General features: G+C 46.9%; 1 protein-coding gene across 1 annotated transcript; it reads right to left on the reverse strand.

Annotated features, from left to right (window-relative positions):
• Positions 1-12,252: 12,252 nt before the first annotated feature.
• Positions 12,253-20,117, reverse strand: LOC134138913 (T-cell activation Rho GTPase-activating protein-like). The gene is made up of 11 exons (XM_062573104.1): positions 19,765-20,117; positions 19,375-19,674; positions 18,955-19,039; positions 18,806-18,853; positions 18,401-18,467; positions 17,732-17,904; positions 16,991-17,152; positions 16,116-16,225; positions 15,699-15,894; positions 15,316-15,433; positions 12,253-14,885 (listed from the first exon to the last, which is right to left on the reverse strand). Exons 1-11 carry the CDS (start codon positions 20,115-20,117, stop codon positions 14,395-14,397), a joined length of 2,103 nt encoding a protein of 700 aa, XP_062429088.1. The 3' UTR covers positions 12,253-14,394.
• Between the last annotated feature and the right edge of the window lie 566 nt (positions 20,118-20,683).

A 20,683-nucleotide genomic window follows, 5' to 3' on the forward strand; every position in this document is an offset into this window, starting at 1 on the left:
AAAAAGAAATTACAATGCTTTGTTAGAATTCCATTTTTTTCCTAATTTTTTGTTTATGATCAGTTTAGTTACAGCATTTCTCTGCCATCCTTCCCCAAAATAACCTGAAATTACAGAATATTGTTATAAGAATGATCTACTTCATACCTAGAAAAGGATGAAGCATTTTAACAGATAGCAAAAAAACCTCCTTGACTGATACTGTATTCACAATTTCACATCAAAGCAAAAGTTATAGACAACTAAAACAAAGATGCTACAAATATCCATTGATTTTGTACTTAAAATTAATTATATGTATCATTGCATGTTTTGCTTACAACTTTGAAAATTCAGGGAAAATACAAATGATTATTTAAAAAACATAAACTAAATTAGTATTATAGAAAACCTTAATTCAGATATTCACTGATTTTTGATTGATTTTGAAACCAAAATAAGATTCTTTTTCTGTAGCTCTTTGTTGTTTCCTGCAAATAAATTATTCATATGTGTTAAATCTTCCAGAATCTTTAAGTAGAATCAAGTTTTTATGCAACAGCAGGATTCATCTCTGGGAGATATGGATACAGTTCTAACCTTTCCTTAGACCTCATAAGACAAAGTGGGCCTTCATTATATCTTTTGTCTCTGAGCATGGTGAGATTCAGTTATAGCTGGGGTCTCTTGAACTGCCACATACCTAGAAACAATCCTTTTCTTGAAAGCCTTCAATAAAATATACAGCTCTCTTAAGAAATAGACCTTTTCCTAGCAAATCTAATTACAAAATTCTTACTAACGCTCAAAAAACCCTTAGATAGGAGAATTTTTCTTTAAAAATACAAGCATAGAAATGTATCTTTGGAGTACTAACCTCTGTTTATTTCAATAAATACATGTGCTTTTGCAGTTGTATTCAAATGAGATGAAGTTAGTAACATTGCTACAGTCTAAATGTGCAAAGCCCTCTGCTCAGAACAGTAATAATTATCAGAGTTAGTTTTAATTTATAAAATAAGTCTCCCAATGTATTAGATCTCTCTGATCTACTTAAACCTACTCTTCCTTTTCCTACACTTTGTCCACTTTTACATATTTAAACCATATAGATGAAAGGTGGACAATTCTTGAGCCCAAATTTTTAGTCCCTGTTCCACCATGTGACTAGTGTTGGTACTGAGCTGGTTCAAGGCCCACTGTGTAAACAGAAGCCTTTGCAAACAGGAACACAACACAAATCAGACACCTCGTTGCCATCTCTGGTAAGAAGGCAGCTCCTTCATAATTTAAAACATTAAAAAAATTTGTTTTTTTTTAATGAATTTGAAATCTTTGGTGACTCTTAAATACTTCAATATAGAAAAATGTCTACAGGAGATGCAAAGAGTTTCCTTTCTTCTTGCAAATCAACAACTCTTAGTTCACTCTTTAAGGTATGTGTATATATGTGTGGGGCGGAACCCCCTTCAGACCGAAGAACATACAAGTCTACCCACATGTTAAAGGGAGTGTGTAAGTGTGTGCACACATGTGTGTACTAACCAAAAAAAGACGGAAGCATGACATTGTTCATATTACTCTGAAGGAAAACATGAACCCCTGTCACTTCTGTGACAGCACAGAAATAAGCAGATCACTGATAAGTTAGGCAATGGAGCTGTTCAGTTATGTATTTTTCTCCTCAGAGCTTTCCTGATAGCAGCTTTAAGTTGGCCTCTTCTATGGTGTTATGGGTCCTGTTACGAGGTGTCCAGCTTCCCCAATTAATATTGAGAGACTTGATCTGAGCTGAAATTCCAGATGCCTAAAAGTTAGCTGCAACATGTAACTTTTCTGGATCTAGCATAAACTACTAAAAATATGTTTTTTAAAAAATCTGAATGTTAACAATTAACTAGAATTTGCATTTTTAGACTCTAAAAATTAATATTTTCAGTTTGTGATGTTAATATCACAGAGAATCTTATTAACTGAATGTATTTACTTCCTTCAATATTTAATGTCTTCTGAAAAGATTTATGATTTATTTTTTATGTATTTGTCTTCCTCATTCCTGTGTAAATTTTCACTAAAGCTCCATCATAAAAAAGGCATATTTAATCCTTACAAAGTATCTGCATCCTTTATATGTCCATTTTTAAAGAACTCTGACTAGACAGGACTTATACCCTACAGGCATTTTCTTTCTAATAGAAGACATCTGTTGAATGTGTTGCAGGGAGCAGGACTCCATAAGGCCTACAGGAATTGTTTTTTATAGAGTATGAAAAAGTATGGTAGAAGCTCTGCAGCTTTATTTAAATGCATTCAAAATTAAACAGAGATTCATTAAACCAGAGCCATGAAAGAAGTAAAGGAAAAATGCTGAACTTAGCTCATAATGTAGGGACCAAAGATGGAAAACCTCTAATAATGCCCTTCTGTCTCTGCCTGGTGTGGTCAGCTGGCATATCATGGGGGAAAGAGAAGGACTAGTCTGCTACTGAATTCAGCATGAGCTGGTGGAACTAAGAAGTTGTGGAAAATCATTCTTTTGAAAGCAGTTTTCATCATAGCAAGGTCAGAAGTCTGATTTGTTCAGGGCTCAGAAATACGGTTAAACTATAATAATGTTGTGAATAATCTATTCTGTTACAGTGAATGAGAGCTAATTTGAACTAGTTTAACACTCATGGAAGAATGTTGATTAAAATTATCTTGCATTTGCTATGGGCTAAGACATGTACTCGCCTGAATCAAAGAAAATTCTTTAACAAGGCAGCTTAACCATGTGTACTGTGAGTTTCATCAGTCTCTGTTATAAAGGTATTTCAGTGTTGAATTTAGAAACACCACTGCTTTCACAAAACTCAGGATGGGTGGAGAAGGAAAAGAGCTGTATTATAGCCATATACAGGGAATATGTGATACTATAGTTTCATTAGGAATGTTACACACAATGTCACTGTGTTGCAATTGATACAAAGTAAGTAAGTGGTATAAAATAAATGGTGACTAAGTAGGCCTACTCATCTTTGGAACATGTCAGAATCCAAATACAGATGGGGAAAAAATGACCTTTTATCTTGTAGGAAGAAATTTCTCCATACTGCCTACTCATAAAAGTATTTGAATTTATTTTCATAATGTTAGATCATTTCTTTGAGGCTTTATTGAATATTAAATTAATTATGTTTTATATATATATGGCACTTGAAGATACTTGAATTTATCATTCTAGAATATAAAAGTATTTGGTCAAATTTTTAATGTTTTATTATTAAATAACTGATAATAACTTAAGCTGTGAATTACATGGAAGTATTTACAGAGGTCTTGAAAAGCAGCATTTAAAAGGGCAAAGAACAGCTTTTAAAATTTCTGCCTTTTTTAACTCTCCAGAATTTTCTTTCAGACTGTTTTTTGGAAACTGAATGTAAGAATGCATTGCAGAATACTGGGATTCATATTTTGTGCATAATGTTGGATTAGAGTGTGAAATCCTAGGTTGTAAATACGCAACAAAAGTGGAATGGAAATCAAGGAATAACCTGTTGAAGAATAAACCATGTAACAAAAGTGCTGTCTCAAAGTCAAGACCTAATTTGTGAAAGCCCTAGTTTGTTACAAATGTGAACTCTGTCTTAAAAAAAAAAAACTCCAACTTTGTAAGGGATTTATTTTTAAATCTATTTGACTGTGCAAATGGGATGAGGATCTGCTTAAGTATTCTAGTTTAAATCTGTAGAGAAGCTTTTGTGAGTTAAACATTTTTCCAACTAAATCAGTCATAGTCCTCTTAAGTGTGGAAAGATGCTCTCTCTAAGGGCATTTCTTCTTTTCCTCTCTCTCTCTTTCTGCTAAAATATTCTACTTGACAATGCTTACATAGCTCATCCTTTGCAGTAGCCAAAGAGAAGTAGCTTTAGAAAATCAGAGAACAAAAGCAGCTAAATCACAGCATATGAAATTGCAACTGTTCAGTTTAGCACCACCTCCTCAATAAGGTATCCTCGAAACAACAGCATCGTGAATGAGACATATTTATAAAGGATACCTGAGTCATTAGATTTACATTTTCTTTTAATGACTAAGATGCCAAGATAAAATAGTTTTGGACAGAAGACTCAGGCTGAAGTTCGCTAACTAGAGATCAATAGTGGAAAACAGAAGGTAGACCGAAAGCTGGCTGAAAGGCAAAGCTCTGAGGGTTGTGATAAGTGGTGCAAAGTCTAGGTGGAGGCCTGTAGCAAGCACTATCCCCCCTGGGCTCAAGGCTGGCTCCAATCCTGTTCCAATTCTTCATCAATGACCTGGATGATGGGGCAGAGTGCACCCTCCACAAGTTTGCTGATGATACAAAATTGGGCGGGGTGGCTGATGCACCTGAGAGCTGTGCTGTCATTTTGAGAGAGCTTGACAGGCTGGAGAAATGGGCAGAGAGGAAGTTCAGCAATGGGAAATGCCAAGTCCTGGCCTTGGGCAGGAATAGCCCTAGGCAGCACTACAGGCTGGGGGCCAACCTGCTGCAAATAAGCTCTGCAGAGAAGGACCTGGGAGTCCTGGTGGACAGCAAGTTGATCATGAGCCTGCAAGGTGCCTCTTGGGCTGCATTAGGAGGAGTGTTGCCAGCAGGTCAAAGGAGGTGATCTTTGCCCTCAGCCCCAGGGAGGCCGCAGCTGGAGTGCAGGGCCCATTTCTGGATTCCCCAGTAGATGAGAGATGCTCCTAGAGCAAGCCCGGTGAAGGGCAACTAAGATGATGAAGGGATGGAAGCACCTCTCATACGACAAAAGGCTCAGAGAGCTGGGAATTCACAGGCAATTCCATCCATCAAGGAAAAACTTTACTGTGAGGGTGAGTGAGCACTGGCACAGGTTGACCAGAAAGGCTGTGAAGTCCTCATTCTTGGAGCTGTTCCAGAGTTGTCCAGGCAGGGTCCTGGGCAGCCTGCTCTAGGTGACCTGGTTGAGCAAGCGGCTTGGACCGGATGGACTCCAAAGATTCCTTCCAACCTCAACTGTCCAGAGATTCTGTGAACTCTGTTTTTCTTTTTGCTCTTTTAAATCCTATAAAATCACACATACTGGGATGTCAAACCTGGATGCGATGCTGGGCAAGAAGAGCCAGGTGATACCTGACCTAAGTTATACCTGACCTAAGATGCTCTCCTTTGCAGCACAACCATGGTTCCTCCCCAGGACAGGTGCATCCCATTGGGAACAACAGTGCATCATTACGTCATTAAAACATCAGCAAGAGGCAAGCATGAGGAGTTTAATTCAGGCTGCACCAATAGCCGCAACTGCAGTACTATTTGCCACTACAATGCCTGAATCTTCTGCTTTACTCATGCTTGTATGTTTAGAGTGGCCTCCTGAAACTTAATTTGAAAATGGGATGTGTGAAGCATGTGCTGCAATAGTGCTAACGGAGTAACCCAAGGAGCAGAGGAGCCTCGCTGACCTCACTTGGCTCTTGCATCAAAAGCCAGCTCCTGCTGATGCAGCTCTAAATGGGTGTTTGGTCTTTCTGGCTAGGGAGCCAGCTTTGACCAAAACCCTCTGATAATTCACTTGTTGGCTGCAGTGGTTCAAGTGCCTTAGCCTTGGAGGCCAGGAGGGTTAGGCTTCATCCTTGATTGTGGTCTGGTGCTCTGGTAGCATGGTAAGTCTGTTTTCCGAGCTGAAGGCGGAACCCTGAGTGCTAAAGGAAAGCCCTCTGCTTTTGGGGTCCTTCTCCTCTTTGGAGGCCTCCTTATGGAGGAGGGCATGTCTGGAAGAGAAGCCACCTGCATGAAGGGACATGTCATAAAAAGAATGTGGACTGGCAGGGAAAGTCTTCAGGGAAAGAGACAGCAGAAGACAAAAGTTCTCTGCAGAAAAGGAGTAAATCTCTTGTGGGGCCTGTTGACATTCAGGTCTTGTTTAATTGTGGTGTTTCTTGGACTTGAACCAGGGCAAGAGCAAGCTGAGGGGGGCTGGAGCACACTTTTAGGCAACTCTTTCACTCCCTGCCTTGTTCATTACCAATGTGTGGAGCTCCTTCGGGTGTTGTCCACCTCCCTCTGTTTCCTCTGTCACGTTGAAAGTGCCTTAAAAGGGTCTCCCAGTGGAAAAAGAACTCCTCTTATGCAGAAGCTGTAAGCTTCAGGCCCCTGTGTCCTGCCCCTTGGGAGCCCAGCTAAGGTGGCTGAGCATGATTGTCATGTCTGCCCTAGGACACCTGCTTGGGCCCAAAGAGAGACCTCCTTGTGCTCCTCCTCCTTGGGTTTTCTGAGATGCTTAGAAACCAGGAAATGGGCAGGGGCTTTTCCTGGGATCCTTCACCTTGTCACAGTCAAATACAGTGAGTTAGCCACCAACTCAAGCCATGTGTTTTTGCTTCAAGACAGGTTGGAGCTCTTGTGGTCGGTTCTGTGGCCTCTGAGTCTTTTCAGCCACATGAGTCATCTCTTCATGTTCATCTCTACCAGAAGAACAAAACGCTTCTGGTTGATACAAAGGCAAACCGAAAGCCATGCGACAGAAGAGCTGCACATTCCCGAGAATGGCAAATGCCTTTTGCAGCTTGCAGCGGGACCCTCTCCTTTGGCCTCCTTGTGGGGAGAGTGCCCCTGCTCCCAGGGGCCAACAGAGGGGGCATCTTCTCCAGCTGCAGCCTGCCAGCGTGCTCCTTCTCACAGTCACGCCTCCCGTCGGGCCAGGTCCTCTCCTGCCCTTTTCCTCAGGTCCACAGGGTTTCCTCAGGGAACAGCTGCAGCCAGGAAACATCCCACCTGCCATGCCTGTGTGCTCCTCATCTGGAAAGCCGCTTCTGCGGCTGCATCTCCTCTTGGTAACTTCTCTCCCACCTGACTGGTACCTGCTGCGCTCTGGGGGTGGTCCTGGATTCCCAGGCACAGAGGCAGGTCTGCCCCAAATCTCGCTTGCACGCTCCGGCAACAGCAAGAGCTGCTCAGGCTCTTCCCCTCCCGCTGCGCAGGTGTGCCAGGCCGTCCGGAGAGACCTGCTGTGCCTGCAGACTTGTATACAAGGAGCTGCAGTACCTGTAGTGCCCACGGGATCTTTAAGGAGAGACAAAGAGCAGTCAAACAGTCCTGCAGAGAAGTGCTTTATTGCAGTGAGGTTACAGGGGACTAATTCAAAAGTTCCCCCGCTCCTGGTCCAGGGCTGCTCTGAGCCCTAAAGGGGGAGTTCAGTGCTAACCAAATAAAACTTCCGATGTGTAGAAACACACTGCACGTCCCAGAAGGGTTCCCACTGTGACTGTTTTCTCCTTCTCTTCTAATCTTTCTTCATTTTTCTTTTTCTTTTTATCTTTCTTCCCTTTTAAATTTTAATTCTTTTTCTTTCTTCTTCTTTCCATCATTTTCTTTCTTTCTTCATTCTTTTCTCTTCTTTTTCTTTTTCTATTTTTCTTTCTCTTTCATTCTTTTTTCTTTCAAGATTTTTTCCTTTTTCTTTCTTTCTTTTTCAATCTTTTTTCTTTATCTTTTTCTTTCTTTTTTCCTTTCTTTTTTCCTTTTCTTTCATTCATTCATTTTCAATCTATCTTTTTCTCTTTTACTATCTTTTTCTTTCTTTATTTATATCTTTCTTTGTTTCTTCAATTCTTTCTCTTTCTCTTTTTTATTCTCCTTTATTCTTCTTCCTCTTTTCCTTTTCTTTCTCTCATTCTTTTTTCTTTCATTCCTTTTTATCTATTTATATTCTTTCTTTCTTTGTCTTTCTTTTTCTTTCTATTTCTTCTTTCTATTTCTATTTCTATCCTCTTTCTAGCTTTCTATCTTTTTCTTTCTTTGTTTCTTACATTCTTGTTTCTATCTTTGAAGGAAAGAAAACAAAAGTTAGAAAGAAAGAGAAAGAAAAAAGAAAGAAGGGGAGAAAGAGAAAGGAAAATGAGATTGACAGAGAAAGAAAGAGAAAAAGATAGAAAGATAAAAGCAGCAATTTCTTTTCCTGATTCTTTCCCCTTTCTTTCCTTCCTTTCTTTTTCTTTGCTTGCTGCCTTCCTTCTCTTCCTTTATTTTCTTTTTCTCTAACTTTCTCGTTATTTGCCTTTTTCTCTCCCCTTTTCTCTTCATTCTTTTCCCCTTCTTTCTCATTTGCCCTCCTTTTTTTCTCCTCCCTTTTTTCCCTTCCTTTTTTCCTCTCCTTGCCTCTCCTGATTCTTTCCCCTCCTTCTTCTTTCACTTCCACCTTTTTCTCCCTTCCCTCTTCTCCTCCTTGCTTTTGCTTCTTTTTCCATGGGTTTTCCCCTTTTCATTCCTCCTTCTCATTTCTTTCTTTTTTCTTTCCTTTCCCCCTTTCCTCTTCTTCGTTTCCTCCTTCCCTGCCTCCCTCCCTTTCCTTTTTACTTTCCTTTTTTCCCTTTCCCTCTTCCTTTCTTTCTTCCTTCTTAGCTTTCCTTATTTTCTCCATTTTCCTTCTTTTTTACCTTTATTCCCCCCTTCCTTTATTTTTAATTTCCCTTTTCATTCTCCCTTTTCCTTCCTTGTTTATGCCCCTTATTTTTTCCCTCCTCTGTTATTTGCCCTCCTTATTTCCTCTCCTGCTTTTCTTCCCTTCCTAGTTTTTTCCCTTCCTTCTTTTCCCCCTCCTTCTTTCCTCTCATTCCCCCCCCCGCTCTTTCCCTCCTCCTTTTTCCCTCTCCTTCCTATTTACCCTCCTTATTATATGCCCTCCTAGTTTTTCCTTCTCCTAGTTTCTTCCCCTCCTTTTTTTTTTTTTTTTTTCTCTCTTGTTTTTGGCCCTTCTCCTTTCTCACCCACCTCCTTTTTTCCTCCCCTTGTTACTTGTGCTCCTTTTTTTTTCTCCTCCTTATTCTTTCTCATCCTTGCGCTTTCCCTTCCCTCTTTTTTCCCTTCGTTTTTTCACATCCTTCTTCTTTTCGCTTCCTTCTTCTTTTCCCTTGTTAATTGTCCTCCTTGTTATTTGCCCGTTAGCGCTCTCTCCCTTGCTTTTGCTCTCCCTTGATTTTGTCCTCCCTTGTTCTTTCCCCTCTAGCTTTTGCTGCTCCTACTTTTTGACCCTCCTTGAGTCTCCTCTCCTTCTTTTGCCCCTCTTTTCTTCTCCTTCCTTCTTATTTGCCCTCCTTATTTCCCCTCTATTTTCCCTTACTTTTTTTCTCCCTTCTTTCTTATTTGCCCTCCCTTTTTATTCCTCCTTTTTCCCCTGACTTCTTTTTTCCTCTCCTTGGTCTCGCCTCTCCTGATTCTTTCCCCTCCTTCTTTCACTTCCCTCTTTTTCCCTCCCTTCCTTTTTCCTTCCTTTCTTGTTCACTTCCTTCCTTTCTCCCCTTCTTCCCTTCCTTCTTTCTTCTCCTCCTTGCTTTTGCCTCTTTTTTCAGGGTTTTCCCCTTTTCATTCCTCCTCCTCATTCTCCCTTTTCCCTCCTTGTTCCTGTCTCCCTTTTCCCCCTTTTCCTTTTCTTTTTCCTCTATTGCCTTTTCCCTTTCTTTTCTTCCTTCCTTTTTCCTTTCTTAGCTCTCCTTTTCTCTCTCTTCACTCAGTTTCCTCTCTTTTTCTTTCATTTATTCCTTGGCTTGCTCTCCTTTATTCTCCTTATTTTTCCCTTTCCTTTTTCCTTTTTCCTTGCCTTTAGTTTTTCTCTGTTTCGTCTTCCTTTCTCCTTTTCCTTTTTCATTTTCTCCTTGCATTTTTATTCTCCTGCTTTACCTTCCTTTTTCCCTTCCCTGCTCGGCCCTTCTGTGTTTGGCACTTCACTCTTGGGCCCTTGTTTGCCCCTTCCCTATTTCTCCCTTCCTTCTTTTTCTCTCCCTTCTTTTGCTTTTTCTTCCTTTTCCTTTCCTTCTCTCCTTCCTTGCTTTTTCTTCCTTTTTCCTCTAGTTCCTTTTCCCTGCTTTCTTTCCCTGGGTTTTCTCTCCATTTCGTTGCTATCCTTGACGTTCCCTTCCTTTTCCTTCCTCTTTCTCACTTCTCATTCTTTGCCTCTTTCCTCCTCTTCTCCTTTCCTCCCCTTTTCCTTCCTTCATTACTTTCACTTTTTTGTTTCCTTTTCTCTTTTCTTCCTTCGGTTTCCTTTCCTTCTTTTTCTTTCTTTCCTTCTTTTGTCTTGGCTTTTTCTTTGATTCTCTCTCTTTCGAGTCTTCTTTGCTCTTTTCCTCTGGTGTTCTCTTTCTTTGCTTTTTACTTTTCCTATAGGTTTTTATCTTTCCTTTCTTCCTTCCTTCCTTTCTCTTCCTTCTTCTAATTCCCTTCTTTCATTTTACCCTTTCCTTTCTTCTCTTCTTTCTTTCCATCTCCTTTTTATTCTTTTCTCTTACTTTTCTTTCACTTTTTCCTCCTTTCATTATTTTCTTTTTCTTCCCTAGTTTCTTCATTCCTTTTTTCTCATCCATTTTCCTTTCCTTTATATTCTTTAGTTCTCTTCCTTTTTTCCTTCTTCCTTACTCTTCTTTCCTTACTTTTCTTCACCTTTTTTTTTCTTCCTCCTTGTTTCCTTCCTCATTTACATTTCCCATTTTCCTTTAGTCTTCCCCTTTTCCATACTCTTCTTTTTCACTCTTTTTCTTTCTTCTTTTTCCTTGTTTCCTTGCGTGGTTTTCCTTTTTCCTTGCTTTGCCTCTATTTGCTATATGCTATATGAGCATATGCTTTGCCTCTATTCTTTCCCTTCTCATCTTCCTCCTTTCTTCTTTCCTTTCTACTTTCCTCTTACTTTCCCTCTGTACTTCCCCTTTCTTTCCTTTGTTCTTCCCTTCTTTTTCCTTCCCCCCGCCTTGCTTCTTACATTATTTCTTGCCTTGCTTTTTTTTCTTTCCTGGGGGTTTTCTTTTTCTCTCTTCTGCTTTCCTAGTTTTAGCTTGGCTTGCTGCCTCCCTTCCTTCCTTCCCGTTCTTATTTCCTTAGGGGATTTCATTTGTTTTCCTCTATTTCTTCCACTGGCTCTCTTTCTCCCTCTTCTCCTTTTCTCTCTTTTTTCTTTCTCTTTTTTTTCTTCCTCCTTTTACTCCCTTTTTCTTTCCTTCTTCCCCCCTTTCCTTCTTCCCTCTTCTCTTTGCTCTTTTCTCCCTCTTTTCCCTCTTTTGTTTGCTCCCTTTAGTCCCTTTGTCCCCCTTTTCTCTTTTCTTTCCTTTCCCCCCTCCTTTTCCCTTCCTTCTTTCCCTTCCTTGTTCTTTCTTCTCCTAGTTTTACCCTCCTAGATTTATCCCCTCCTTGTTTTCACCTCCCCCTTGCTTTTGCCCCTCATTTTCTTTGCTCTTCCTTTTATTTGCTTTCCTTGCCTTTTCCCCTTCTTGTGCTTTCCCTTCCTTATTCTTCTCGTCCTTCTCTTTCTCCCTCCTTCCTTTCTCCCTTCCTTTTTCTCGCCTCTCCTTCTTTTTGCCCCTCCTTGTTTTTTCTTTTCTCTTTTCATTACCCTTTTTGTTCCTCTTTTTCTTCCTTGTTTTTTTTCACTATTTTCTCTTCTTTCGTGCCTTATTTCTTGCTTTCATTTCTCTTAACTTTTCTCCTATTTTCTCTTGTTCCTTTTCTTTCTTTCCTTATCACTTTCCTCATTTCCTTCCTTCTTCTACTTCCCTTTTCTTTCCTTTATTCTTCTCTTGCTTTTTCCCTTCTTCTGGCCTTGTTTTTCTTTCCTTGTTCTTTTTTTCTCCCTTTCCTCATTTCTTTTTTTCCTTGTTTCTTCTTCCCACATTTTGGCCTGGCTTTTTTCTTTGTCTTCATTTTCTTTCTTGGCTTTCATTTTCTTTCTTTCTATCCATCTTGCTCTTGCTTTTTCTTCCTTCCTTCCCTATGTGCTTTTATTTTTTTCCTTTATTTCTTCTAGTGGCTTTCTCTTTCTTCCTTTCTCTTTCTTTTCTCTTTCCTTTACCCTTCTCTTTCTCTTTATTTTCTCCTCCCTTTCCCCGTCCCTTTTTGCTTCCTTCTTCTCCTTGCTCCTTCTCTTTCCTTCTCCCCTTTCTTCCTTTTATTCTTTCTTCCCTTCTTTCTTTCTTTTTTCCTTTGTTCTGTCTTTACTGCCTTTTTCTTTCCTTTTTTCCTTTCCTTTCCTTCTTCCCTTTATTTCTTCCCTTCCTCCCTTTCTGTCTTCTTTTTCCTCCATCCTTTCCTCACATTTTTCCATTTTTTGTTTCTTCCCTTTCTGCCTCTTCCCCCCTTTTCTTTTCTTTCCTTTTTCTTTCATTTTCTCTCCTTTTCCCTTCCTCATTCTTACTCCCCCTTGTTCCCGCCCCTCATTCTTGTTTTTTTCTCTTTTTCTCCTATTTGTTTCCTTTTTCCTTCCTTGTTTTTTCTTTCATTTTTTTCACTATTTTCTTTTCTTTTTTTTTTTTTTCTTGGCTGGCCTTGTTTCTTGCCTTCATTTCTCTTTCCTCTTCTGTTTTCTCTTGTTCCTTTCTTCTTTCATTACTACTACATCCCCCTTTCCTTCCTTCCTTCCTTCCTTTTTTTCTTTCCTTTATTCTTCCCTTGTTTTTTCCCCTTTCCTTGCCTTGTTTGTTCCTTTATTTCTTTCCCTGGATTTCTTTCTTTCCTTGTTTTTTTTTCTCTTTCCTTATTTCAGATACACTTTTTTCTTTGCTTTCCTTTTTGACCTTTCTTTTCCTTCCTTCCCTCTTCTTTCCTATATGCTTTCATTTTTTCCTCTTTATTTCTTCTAGTGCCTTTTTTCTTTTTTTTGTTTTCCTTTCCCCCTTTCCTCTTCTCCTTTCCTTTCCTCCTTTTCTTCCTCCCTCTCTTTCATTTTTTCTTTCCTTTTTTCTTCCCTTTCCTTCCCTTTCTTTCTTTTTTTCCCCTTTTCCCTTGTTTGTTTGTTCCCTTTATTCCCCCTTTTCCTTTCTATTTTTAATTCCTGGTTTTATTCTCCCTTTTCTTTGTTTCTGCCACTTCCCTTATTTTTTCCCTCCTGTTACTTGCGCTCCATGTTTGCTGTCCTGTTTACTTCCCTTCCTAGTTTTTTCCTTTCCTTCTTTTTTCCCTCCTTTTCTCTTGTTTCCCCCCTCCTTGCTGTTTCTATCCTCCCTTTTTCCTCTCCTTTCCATTTCCTGTCCTTATTATATGCCCTGCTAGTTTTTCATCCTCCTCATGTTTACCCTGCCTAGTTTTTTCTCTCTTGTTTTTGGTCTTCCTCCTTTTTTCCTCCCCTTTGTTATTTGCCCTTCTTTCTCTTTCTCCTCTTTATTATTTGCCATCATTGTTCTTTCCCTTCTCTCATTTTCCTCTCCTTTTTTCCCCTTCCCTCTTTTTTCTCATTACTTGAGCTCCGTGTTATTTGCCCTTTAGTGTTTTCTCTCCCTTGATTTTGCCCTCCCTTGTTCTTTCCCCTCGTTTCATTTGCCTTGCTAGTTTTTGCTACTTCTAGTTTTTGCCCCTCTTTGATTTTCCTTTCCTTGTTTTGCCCCTCCTTTCTTCTCCTTCCTTTTTTTGCTCTTCCTTGGTTTTCTTATTTGGCCTCCGTGTTACTTGCCCTCCTTCTTTTTTCCCTTCCTTATTATTTCCCCTCCATTTTTCCTTTCTTCTTTTTTCCCCCTTCTTTCTCATTTGCCCTCCTTTTCTTCTCCTCCTTTTTTCCCTTCCTTCTTTTTTCCTCTCCTGGTTCTTGCCTCTCCTTGTTCTTTCTCCTCCTTGTTCTTTCACTTCCCTGTTTTTTCTTTCTTTCCCTTTTCACTTCCTTTCCCCCTTTCTCCCTTCCTTCTTTCTTCTCCTCCTTGCTCTTGCCATGCTTTTATTTCATTTTTTCTTTTCTCCGCTTTTCGTTCCTCCTTTTCATTCTCCCTTTTTGTTCCTTGTTCCTTTCTCCCCCTTTCCCTTTTTCTTTCCTTTTTCCTTCTGTTGCCTTTTTTACTTTATTTTCTTTCTCTCTTTTTTACTTTCTTAGCTCTCTTGTTCTTTCTTTTCTCTCCTTTTCCTCTTTTTTTTCCTATCTCTTACCCCTTGGCTTTCTTTCCTTTATTGTCCTTATTTTTCCTTTCCTTTTTCCTTGCCTTTATTTTCTCTCCTTTTCTTCTTGCTTTCCTCTTTTCCTTCTTTAGTTTCGCCTTTCATTTTTACTTTCCTTCTTTACCTTCCTTTGTCCCTTTCTTGTTTGTCCCTTCCTTGTTTGTCCCTTCCTTGTCTCTCCCTTCCTTCTTTTTCTCTTACTTCTTTTGCTTTTTCCTTTTTCCCTTTTGCTTTTCTTCCTTCCTTCCTTGCTTTTTCTTCCTTCTTACACTATTTTTTTCCTTTTCTTTCCCTGTGTTTTCTTTCCATGTTGTTGCCATCCTTGATGTTCCCTTACTTGCTTTTGACTTTTTCTTGCTGTTATTCTTTCCTTGTTTCTTGGCTTGTTCTTTCTTGCCTTGTAGTTTTTCTTCTTTCTCTTTCCACTTCTCTTTCCCCTCCCCCCCATCCCTCCATGTCCATTATGATCTTACTGGGCTCTGATGGCTTCTCACCCAGGCCTGGCATGCGATAGGAATGCTGGTGACTGCTTAGATGGTTCTCGCAGCCCGGAAGCAGGAAGAGGGAATGGCAGCAGGTCCCAGGGGAATGATGGAGGAGCCCTGGGCAGCAGGACAGCAGCTCTGCAGGGAGCGCCTGGAGGACATCTGGGGTGGAGCACCCTCTGATAATTGTGTGGGCTCGATGGCAGGCTGCTCTCCCAGTGCCTCCCTCGCCAAGCTCACCTGTTGCTGCACAGCAGCAACACTGTCCACGTTCCTGCTCCGTTTCTGGTGCCTTCTGCTGCCCTCTGAGGGGTCCTCAAAGGACAGAGCTGGCTCTGAGATGCTCCTACGCATTGCGCTGATGTCACTTTGCAAATGAGGCACCGGAAGGGCAGAGACACATGTTGCATATGCCCTGCTCCCACTGGGGCTTCTCCCACTGGGCTGCTGCATCTCAGAGGTTAGGGAGTCACATCCAGCTTCAGGCCCTGGCTTGTCTTGGGCAGAAGCATCCTCCTGAGCAGCTCCTGGGTGCCCTGTGGGCACAAAGAGCCTGTTAGCTAGCTTGTACTGGCCCTCTGAAAGGAAAACGGGACTTTTGCCATGGCACCATGGCAACGTGCAGATGGCAAGCTGCAGTCTTAGCACCTATGGATGTGAGGGGCAGCTCAGGAGACACAATTAGCCCCAGGGGCAATATCCTGCACCGGGGAGAGTGCATTTCTAGTCCATAGTGAACAACGCTGTGCAGAGCATAGCTCTACAAACATTTAACATCTGGGGTGCCGCTTGTAGTGGGAGGAAGGTCACTGGGAATTTCTGGGAAGTGTTGCAGGGGGGAGGCACTGCCAGAAGGTATTGAACCCTCTGCACCTCTCTGCATTGCCACACGCATCTTCCCACAGCCAGCTCAAGGATTGGAGCCAGCAGCTCTGGGCAGTGCCAATCCTCAGTGCAGCCTCCTACCTGCGGAGCTGCCGGTGTGCTCAGGGCAGTCTTCAGCAGAGGGGCTGCCAGGCAAGGCCAAGTCCTCCCCAAATATTGCTGTGCAGTTGTCAATAAGAAACTCCACCAGCGCCTTCACCTGCACACAGAAAACCATGGATGTCAGCGCAAGGGGCTGAAGATGCGCTCAACAGTCTTTGCTGCTCCTGACTGCCATTTCTCTACTGAAAGCTGTAGCTCTGTGACTGCAGCTCCAGGAAGAGATCTGCCTGTCACATTGCAGAAAGCCCAGCTGAGGGGCAGCCCCCACGCTCCCAGGTGCTGCTGCTGCCTTTAGCTGTGGGATCTGTGCGGGTGGCTCAGCTGTGCCCCAACGGGGGAGCCAGCTGCTGAGTTCAACATACCTTGTCATTCATCTCCATTTGGACTTGCAGTGGCAGCGTGCTGTCTGTGCCTGGGCTCAGCACGTTGGGCCCTATGCAGATGGCAAGGTTGCTGGAGTCCATCCTGCTGGTCTCTGCATTCTGGCTTATGTGGTGGAGCACAGCAAGCAAGGGCTTGAGCAAGAGGACATTTGGCCGAGGCAGTTGGTCAGCCACCCTAAGAGAACACAAATACAACGTGTCATGACTTGAGGGGGCAGCGGCTGCTGTTCCTTGCTGTGTGTGAAAACTTTGTGAAAGCCTATGCCTGTGTTGTGTAGAATTCGCACTAGCAAGCTGGTAGGAATGACAGGTTTTTCCTTGGCACTCCCCATTTCCAGAGAAAGCCCCGGCCTCCCCCAGACCCTCCAGAATGCTGTGACTGGCTACAACACTCACTCTTTCAATTCTTCAATCTTTTCTTGCCTGCTTGGCTTTTCAAGAGCCAGCATCCACTTCTCGAACAGGGCTGCCGACAGGAGTTGGGAAGGGATATTGCGCAGGAAGTCCTGCAAGGCCAAGATATGGAGATGAGGCTTTGGACACCACCCCGGAGCCCACACGGAGCACCCCCAGCACTTGGGCGCCCAAGAAGGCAGCTCAGAATCATAGAATCAGTAAGGTTGGAAGGGACCTCTGGAGATCATCTAGTCCAATCTCCCTGCTCAGCAGGGTCACCTAGAGCATGGTAGACAGGGTTGCGTCCAGGCAGGCCTTGAAGATCTCCAGAGGAGACTCCACAACCTCTCTGGGCAACCTGTGCCAGTGCTCCGTCACTCTCACAGGGAAGAAATTCCCCCTCACGGTCAGGCGGAACTTCCTGTGCTTCAATTTCTGCCCAACTTGCTTTGAGCTACCTGCCCACAAAGGTGCTCATGGCCTTCGACAGAGCAGTGGGCTGCACAGGCCCCTGCCCTGCTTGGACCTGCTTGTATGAATGCAGTAACAGGCCCTCATGACTATCAGCCTTGAGTCCACCCAGAAATCTCAGTCTTCCTCCATGAGGAGGCCGCTGGGCAGCAGGAGAAGGAGGAAGAGGAGGAAGTGAGTTTCAGCTTTTCAGTTTCCCATGGTCAGGCAGAGGGCACTGGCAGAGCAAGGGGAACTGAAAGCCACATGGGAAGTACAAATGTCAAACTTTGTTAAGCCTGAGCACATGTGCGTTGGCTCCCCTGTGGTTTCAGCTTGGAGTGCCCCCTGGGCCCGTCCAGGCACTCGAGGGGACCCCTGCAGGTTCGCAACGTGCTCTCAAGCTGCAAGGCAGAAGAATTCACCTTCAAGATGACAGCCAAGAGGTGCACAGGTTTGCTGTCCAAGTCAACGGTGCCCCCTTTGTCGAGGGCCTCCTTCAGTTCCCTGCGCGCTTTCTCACTGGCAGCCTTGCGGAATATCCCCTCAGTGGCAGGCCCTTCCCTGTACAATATGGCCAGGAGATCCTGCAGGAAAAAGCAGACAGCAGTGGCAGAAGAGTTCCTCGGGTGGAGGAAGGCCCCTTGCCCTTAGGGGAGCATTTCCTGGGAGGCAGAAGCAAGTTTTTGCCTGGGAGGCGCACTCTGCTCTGCCTGGGTTCGCAGCTGGTTCTCACTGCCGGGAGGTTACACTGGCGGTAACCTGGCCAAGTAACCCCAAGCCACCCTCCTAAGCACCTTTCTCAAGGAAATCCAGAAATCCCTGGCTGCTTATGCTGCTGAGAGCTTCCTTTCAAAGACTTCTGCAAGGCCGCCAGCATACCCTCGAGGGAGCAGATCTGCTTCTCCTCTTCCCGCTCCGCGGTTGTCTCCACTCCAAAGCTACTTCCCATGGCAGCTCTGCAGGCTGCACAAACCCACACGCTTGACCCCTTTGACTTGCGTGGTGGGACCTGACCCTCAGGCCTTGTCGGTGAGAAGTGAGCAGAGAGGGCAAACCCCCAAATCCCTTGTCTCCACAGAGCCACAGCCAAGCGTGGTGATGTTGCCCCGTGCAACAAGCCTGTTGCCGTGCAACAGGCTAACTGCGTGGCCAGGCTGGCTTACCTGGACCGGCTGGGGCAGGGTCTCCTCTTCCCCACAAAGACTGCCCAGAGGCTGCCCAAACAGGGGGCTCTTGAGGCCAGAGTCTGGTTGCTCTGGACAGGCCCCACTGGCCGAGGCTCGCCTCCGAGCGAACGGCCACGGGATCAGCCTCTTCCTTTTCTTAGTCCCATCTGCTGCAAGCGAGAGGAAAGCAAAGGTCAGGTGAAAAAAGCCAGCGGAGACGAGTCTGTGCGCAGTGCTGCGCGATGCCGAACGCAGAGCAGAGCTGCGTGTCGAAACAGCGACTCCGACTGTGTGGGGCAAACTGGGAGACAGCTAAGGCTTTCCTGAGGGAAGAACCACCTCAGCTGTCCAAGTGTGACCATCCCTCTGAGCTGTGATGTTTTTTTCGCCTCCTGGTGACTGCTTCCTCTCAGAAAGTGGGAGTGCACAGGGCACAGAAATAGCCGCAGGCTTTTCGGCACGTACAGAGGCTTTAGCAGGGCAGAGGTCTCTGGGACCACCATACGTCACTGGGGCAGCTTGCAGTGCCAGTAATTTGGGCTGTGCAGTCTGAGCGTGCCCCCGTCCAAGGTCTGCCAGGAGGGGCAGCAGGGGCTCCTGCTTTTGAGCCGCTATGGGAGAGCGCTGTGTGAGAAGGCAGCTCCTCAGGTGTTCTTTCCAACTCACCAGGAGAGTGGCAAAGTCCCTCCTCAGGAGCCGATGGGGCCAAGACTGGGCATTGCTCGGTGGCCGCCTGCAAGGAACGGGTCCAGGTTACAGAGCCGGGAATGGCTGCGGGAACGGCGCTGCCTCGCTGCCCGTCACGGTGCTGGTGGCAAACGCTGCTGCTGCAGCCGACCGCCCTGACGTGGCCCCGCAGGCCACAGCCCCCGGGCAGTTTTGGGGGGCGGGTGGATGCCGAGGAGGTGCAGCCCTCCTGCGCTGCCCCCGGCAACGGGCGGCTCCTCCCAGACCACCCCATGAGGCAGCAGCTGGGTCTCGAGGGCTTTGGCCCCTGCCACCTTCCTCCCAAACTCGGACACCTCCCACCAGCACCCAGCCAGGGCCGGGGCAGAGCGAGCCCCTGCTCACCTCCGCCGAAATCAGCACCTCGACGGTCCGGGCGCTCAGCAACGCCGACTAGGCGAGAGAGCAGAGAGACAGCGTGAGCAGCTCGTCACGGGGGCTGCTGCCGAAGCCCCGTGGCGCGCTGGGCGGAGCGGAAACCCAGGGACACTTACGGGGCAGTAGAAGCCAACGACCTTCACCAGGAACCGCAGGGAGGCCAGGCGGGTGACGCGGGTCTCCTGGGCTCCTCCGCTTCGCCTGGGCGCAGGGCAGGCGCAAGGGCAGAGCTGGGTCACAGCCGGCCCTCCCTGCTCGCGGCCCTCGCGCCAGCCCCGCGCCTCCGCGCCGCCCCGCGCAGCAGAGCTTCCCGCAGCGCTGGTGCCAGCACCGCCCCGCACCGCCCCGGCTGCTGCCCCCGCGCCCCCTCCGCGTGGGGACGGGCGGCGGCAGCTCTGCCCGGAGCTGCCCTGCGCCGGGGGCCCCTTTCCCCACCGCCACGGCTGCGCTGCGGGGGGCAGCTCCCCCGGCAGCTCCCCACCGCCTGCAGCCTGGACGCCCGCCGCCGGCAGGCTGCAGCGCCCGGCAGGGCTCACCCGAGCACGGCGCTGACCCACAGCTCCTTCACCTCCCGCGACCTGCAGCGAGAAGGAGAAGCCGCCTCAGAGCCCGCCGCGGCCCCTCCTGCTCTGCGGAGGCCCAGCCCCGGGCACGGCTCGCCCGCGCGGCCCCGCTCCGCGCCGCCAGCACCAGAGCCCCCGCTCGGAGCGCCCAGCTCGGTGTCGCGGGCTGAGCGGAGCCGCCGGGACGTGCCGGGGGCCGGGCCTCGTGCGCTCCCGGAGCTGCCGCCGGGGCCTCCGCAACCCGAGCGGGGCCTCTGCTTGCTCTGCCCACGCCTGCGCGGAGCCCCAGCAGCCCGGGGAGGCCCGACGGCCAGCACGGCGCCCTGCACCCCCAAACGGCCCCGGGCGCGTCCCCATGCTCACCGGAAAGTGACCACGCAGACGTCTCCCGGCCACACGAGGACGAGGCTGTTGGCACATTTCAGGCCAAAAACCTCCTCGTCTTCCCGCCCGCACGCCGCCTCATCCTCCCCACACAGCACCCAGAGCTCACTGAGGGGCACCCGGTGCTTCAGGAGGAAGGTGGAGCCCCACCTGCCGGGAGGAAGAGCAGAGAGAGCCTTGGCGGCCGTGTCCCGGGGCAGCCCCAGCAGCCCCGCAGCACAGAGCCGTCTCCGAGGGGCAGCGCCGTGGGGCAGCCGCCCCGAGCCCCGGCGGGAGGAAGGAGCCCCAGGCCCCGCACACCCAGAGGCACTTCCAAAACGCCACTGCTTCATCGGGGGCTGTGGGCCAGGGCAGCAGGAGCAGGAGCCTGCCCCTTTCCTCCTACAGCTCCCCAGACTAGCGGGAGAGGGTGTCCCTGCCCGCGCAGCAGGGACGGCCATGCCGGGACTGCGGGTCGTTTGGAGCACAAGTCCTCCCCGAGCCAGCGGGAGACCTCTGGGGAGGAGCGGTGCCCTGGGGCTGGTGGCAGAGGCGCGTGCACGGCTCTGGTTGCTGATCCCACCTGAAGCTGGCGACGGCGATGGTGTTTGGGAAGAGCAGGAGGTCCCTGTCCCTCGTCTGCTGGTGCCGCGTCACCTGCACCCGGTCGCAGAGCAGGAGCTGGGGGCTCCTGCGGGACACAAGGGCGCCGAGCGGCGCCGGGGGCCGGGATGCTCCCCTGCCCGCGAGCCCGTGGCTGGCGCCAGGAGCCTCGTAGCCGGGGTCCCCAAGCCGTGGCTGCACGCCACGAGTGGGGCCAGTAGCGCCCCGGGTGCCGCAGCAGTTGCCCATGGCGCTGCGGCCAGGCAGACGGCTGCGGTGCGGCTGGGCCCTGCGCCGAGCAGCGCCGGGTGCCGGA

The sequence above is a fragment of the Rhea pennata genome, chromosome 3, assembly GCF_028389875.1.
Source record: "Rhea pennata isolate bPtePen1 chromosome 3, bPtePen1.pri, whole genome shotgun sequence".
Classification (NCBI taxonomy): domain Eukaryota; kingdom Metazoa; phylum Chordata; class Aves; order Rheiformes; family Rheidae; genus Rhea; species Rhea pennata.

Coding starts and splice junctions, on each gene's coding strand:
- LOC134138913 (XM_062573104.1), bottom strand. CDS start 20,117: ATGAAGCAGTGGCGTTTTGGAAGTGCCTCTGGGTGTGCGGGGCCTGGG. Junction 17,153..17,731: donor CCCTGCCCCAGCCGGTCCAG/GTAAGCCAGCCT, acceptor TTTTTCCTGCAG/GATCTCCTGGCCATATTGTA. Junction 15,895..16,115: donor AAGATTGAAGAATTGAAAGA/GTGAGTGTTGTA, acceptor GTGTTCTCTTAG/GGTGGCTGACCAACTGCCTC.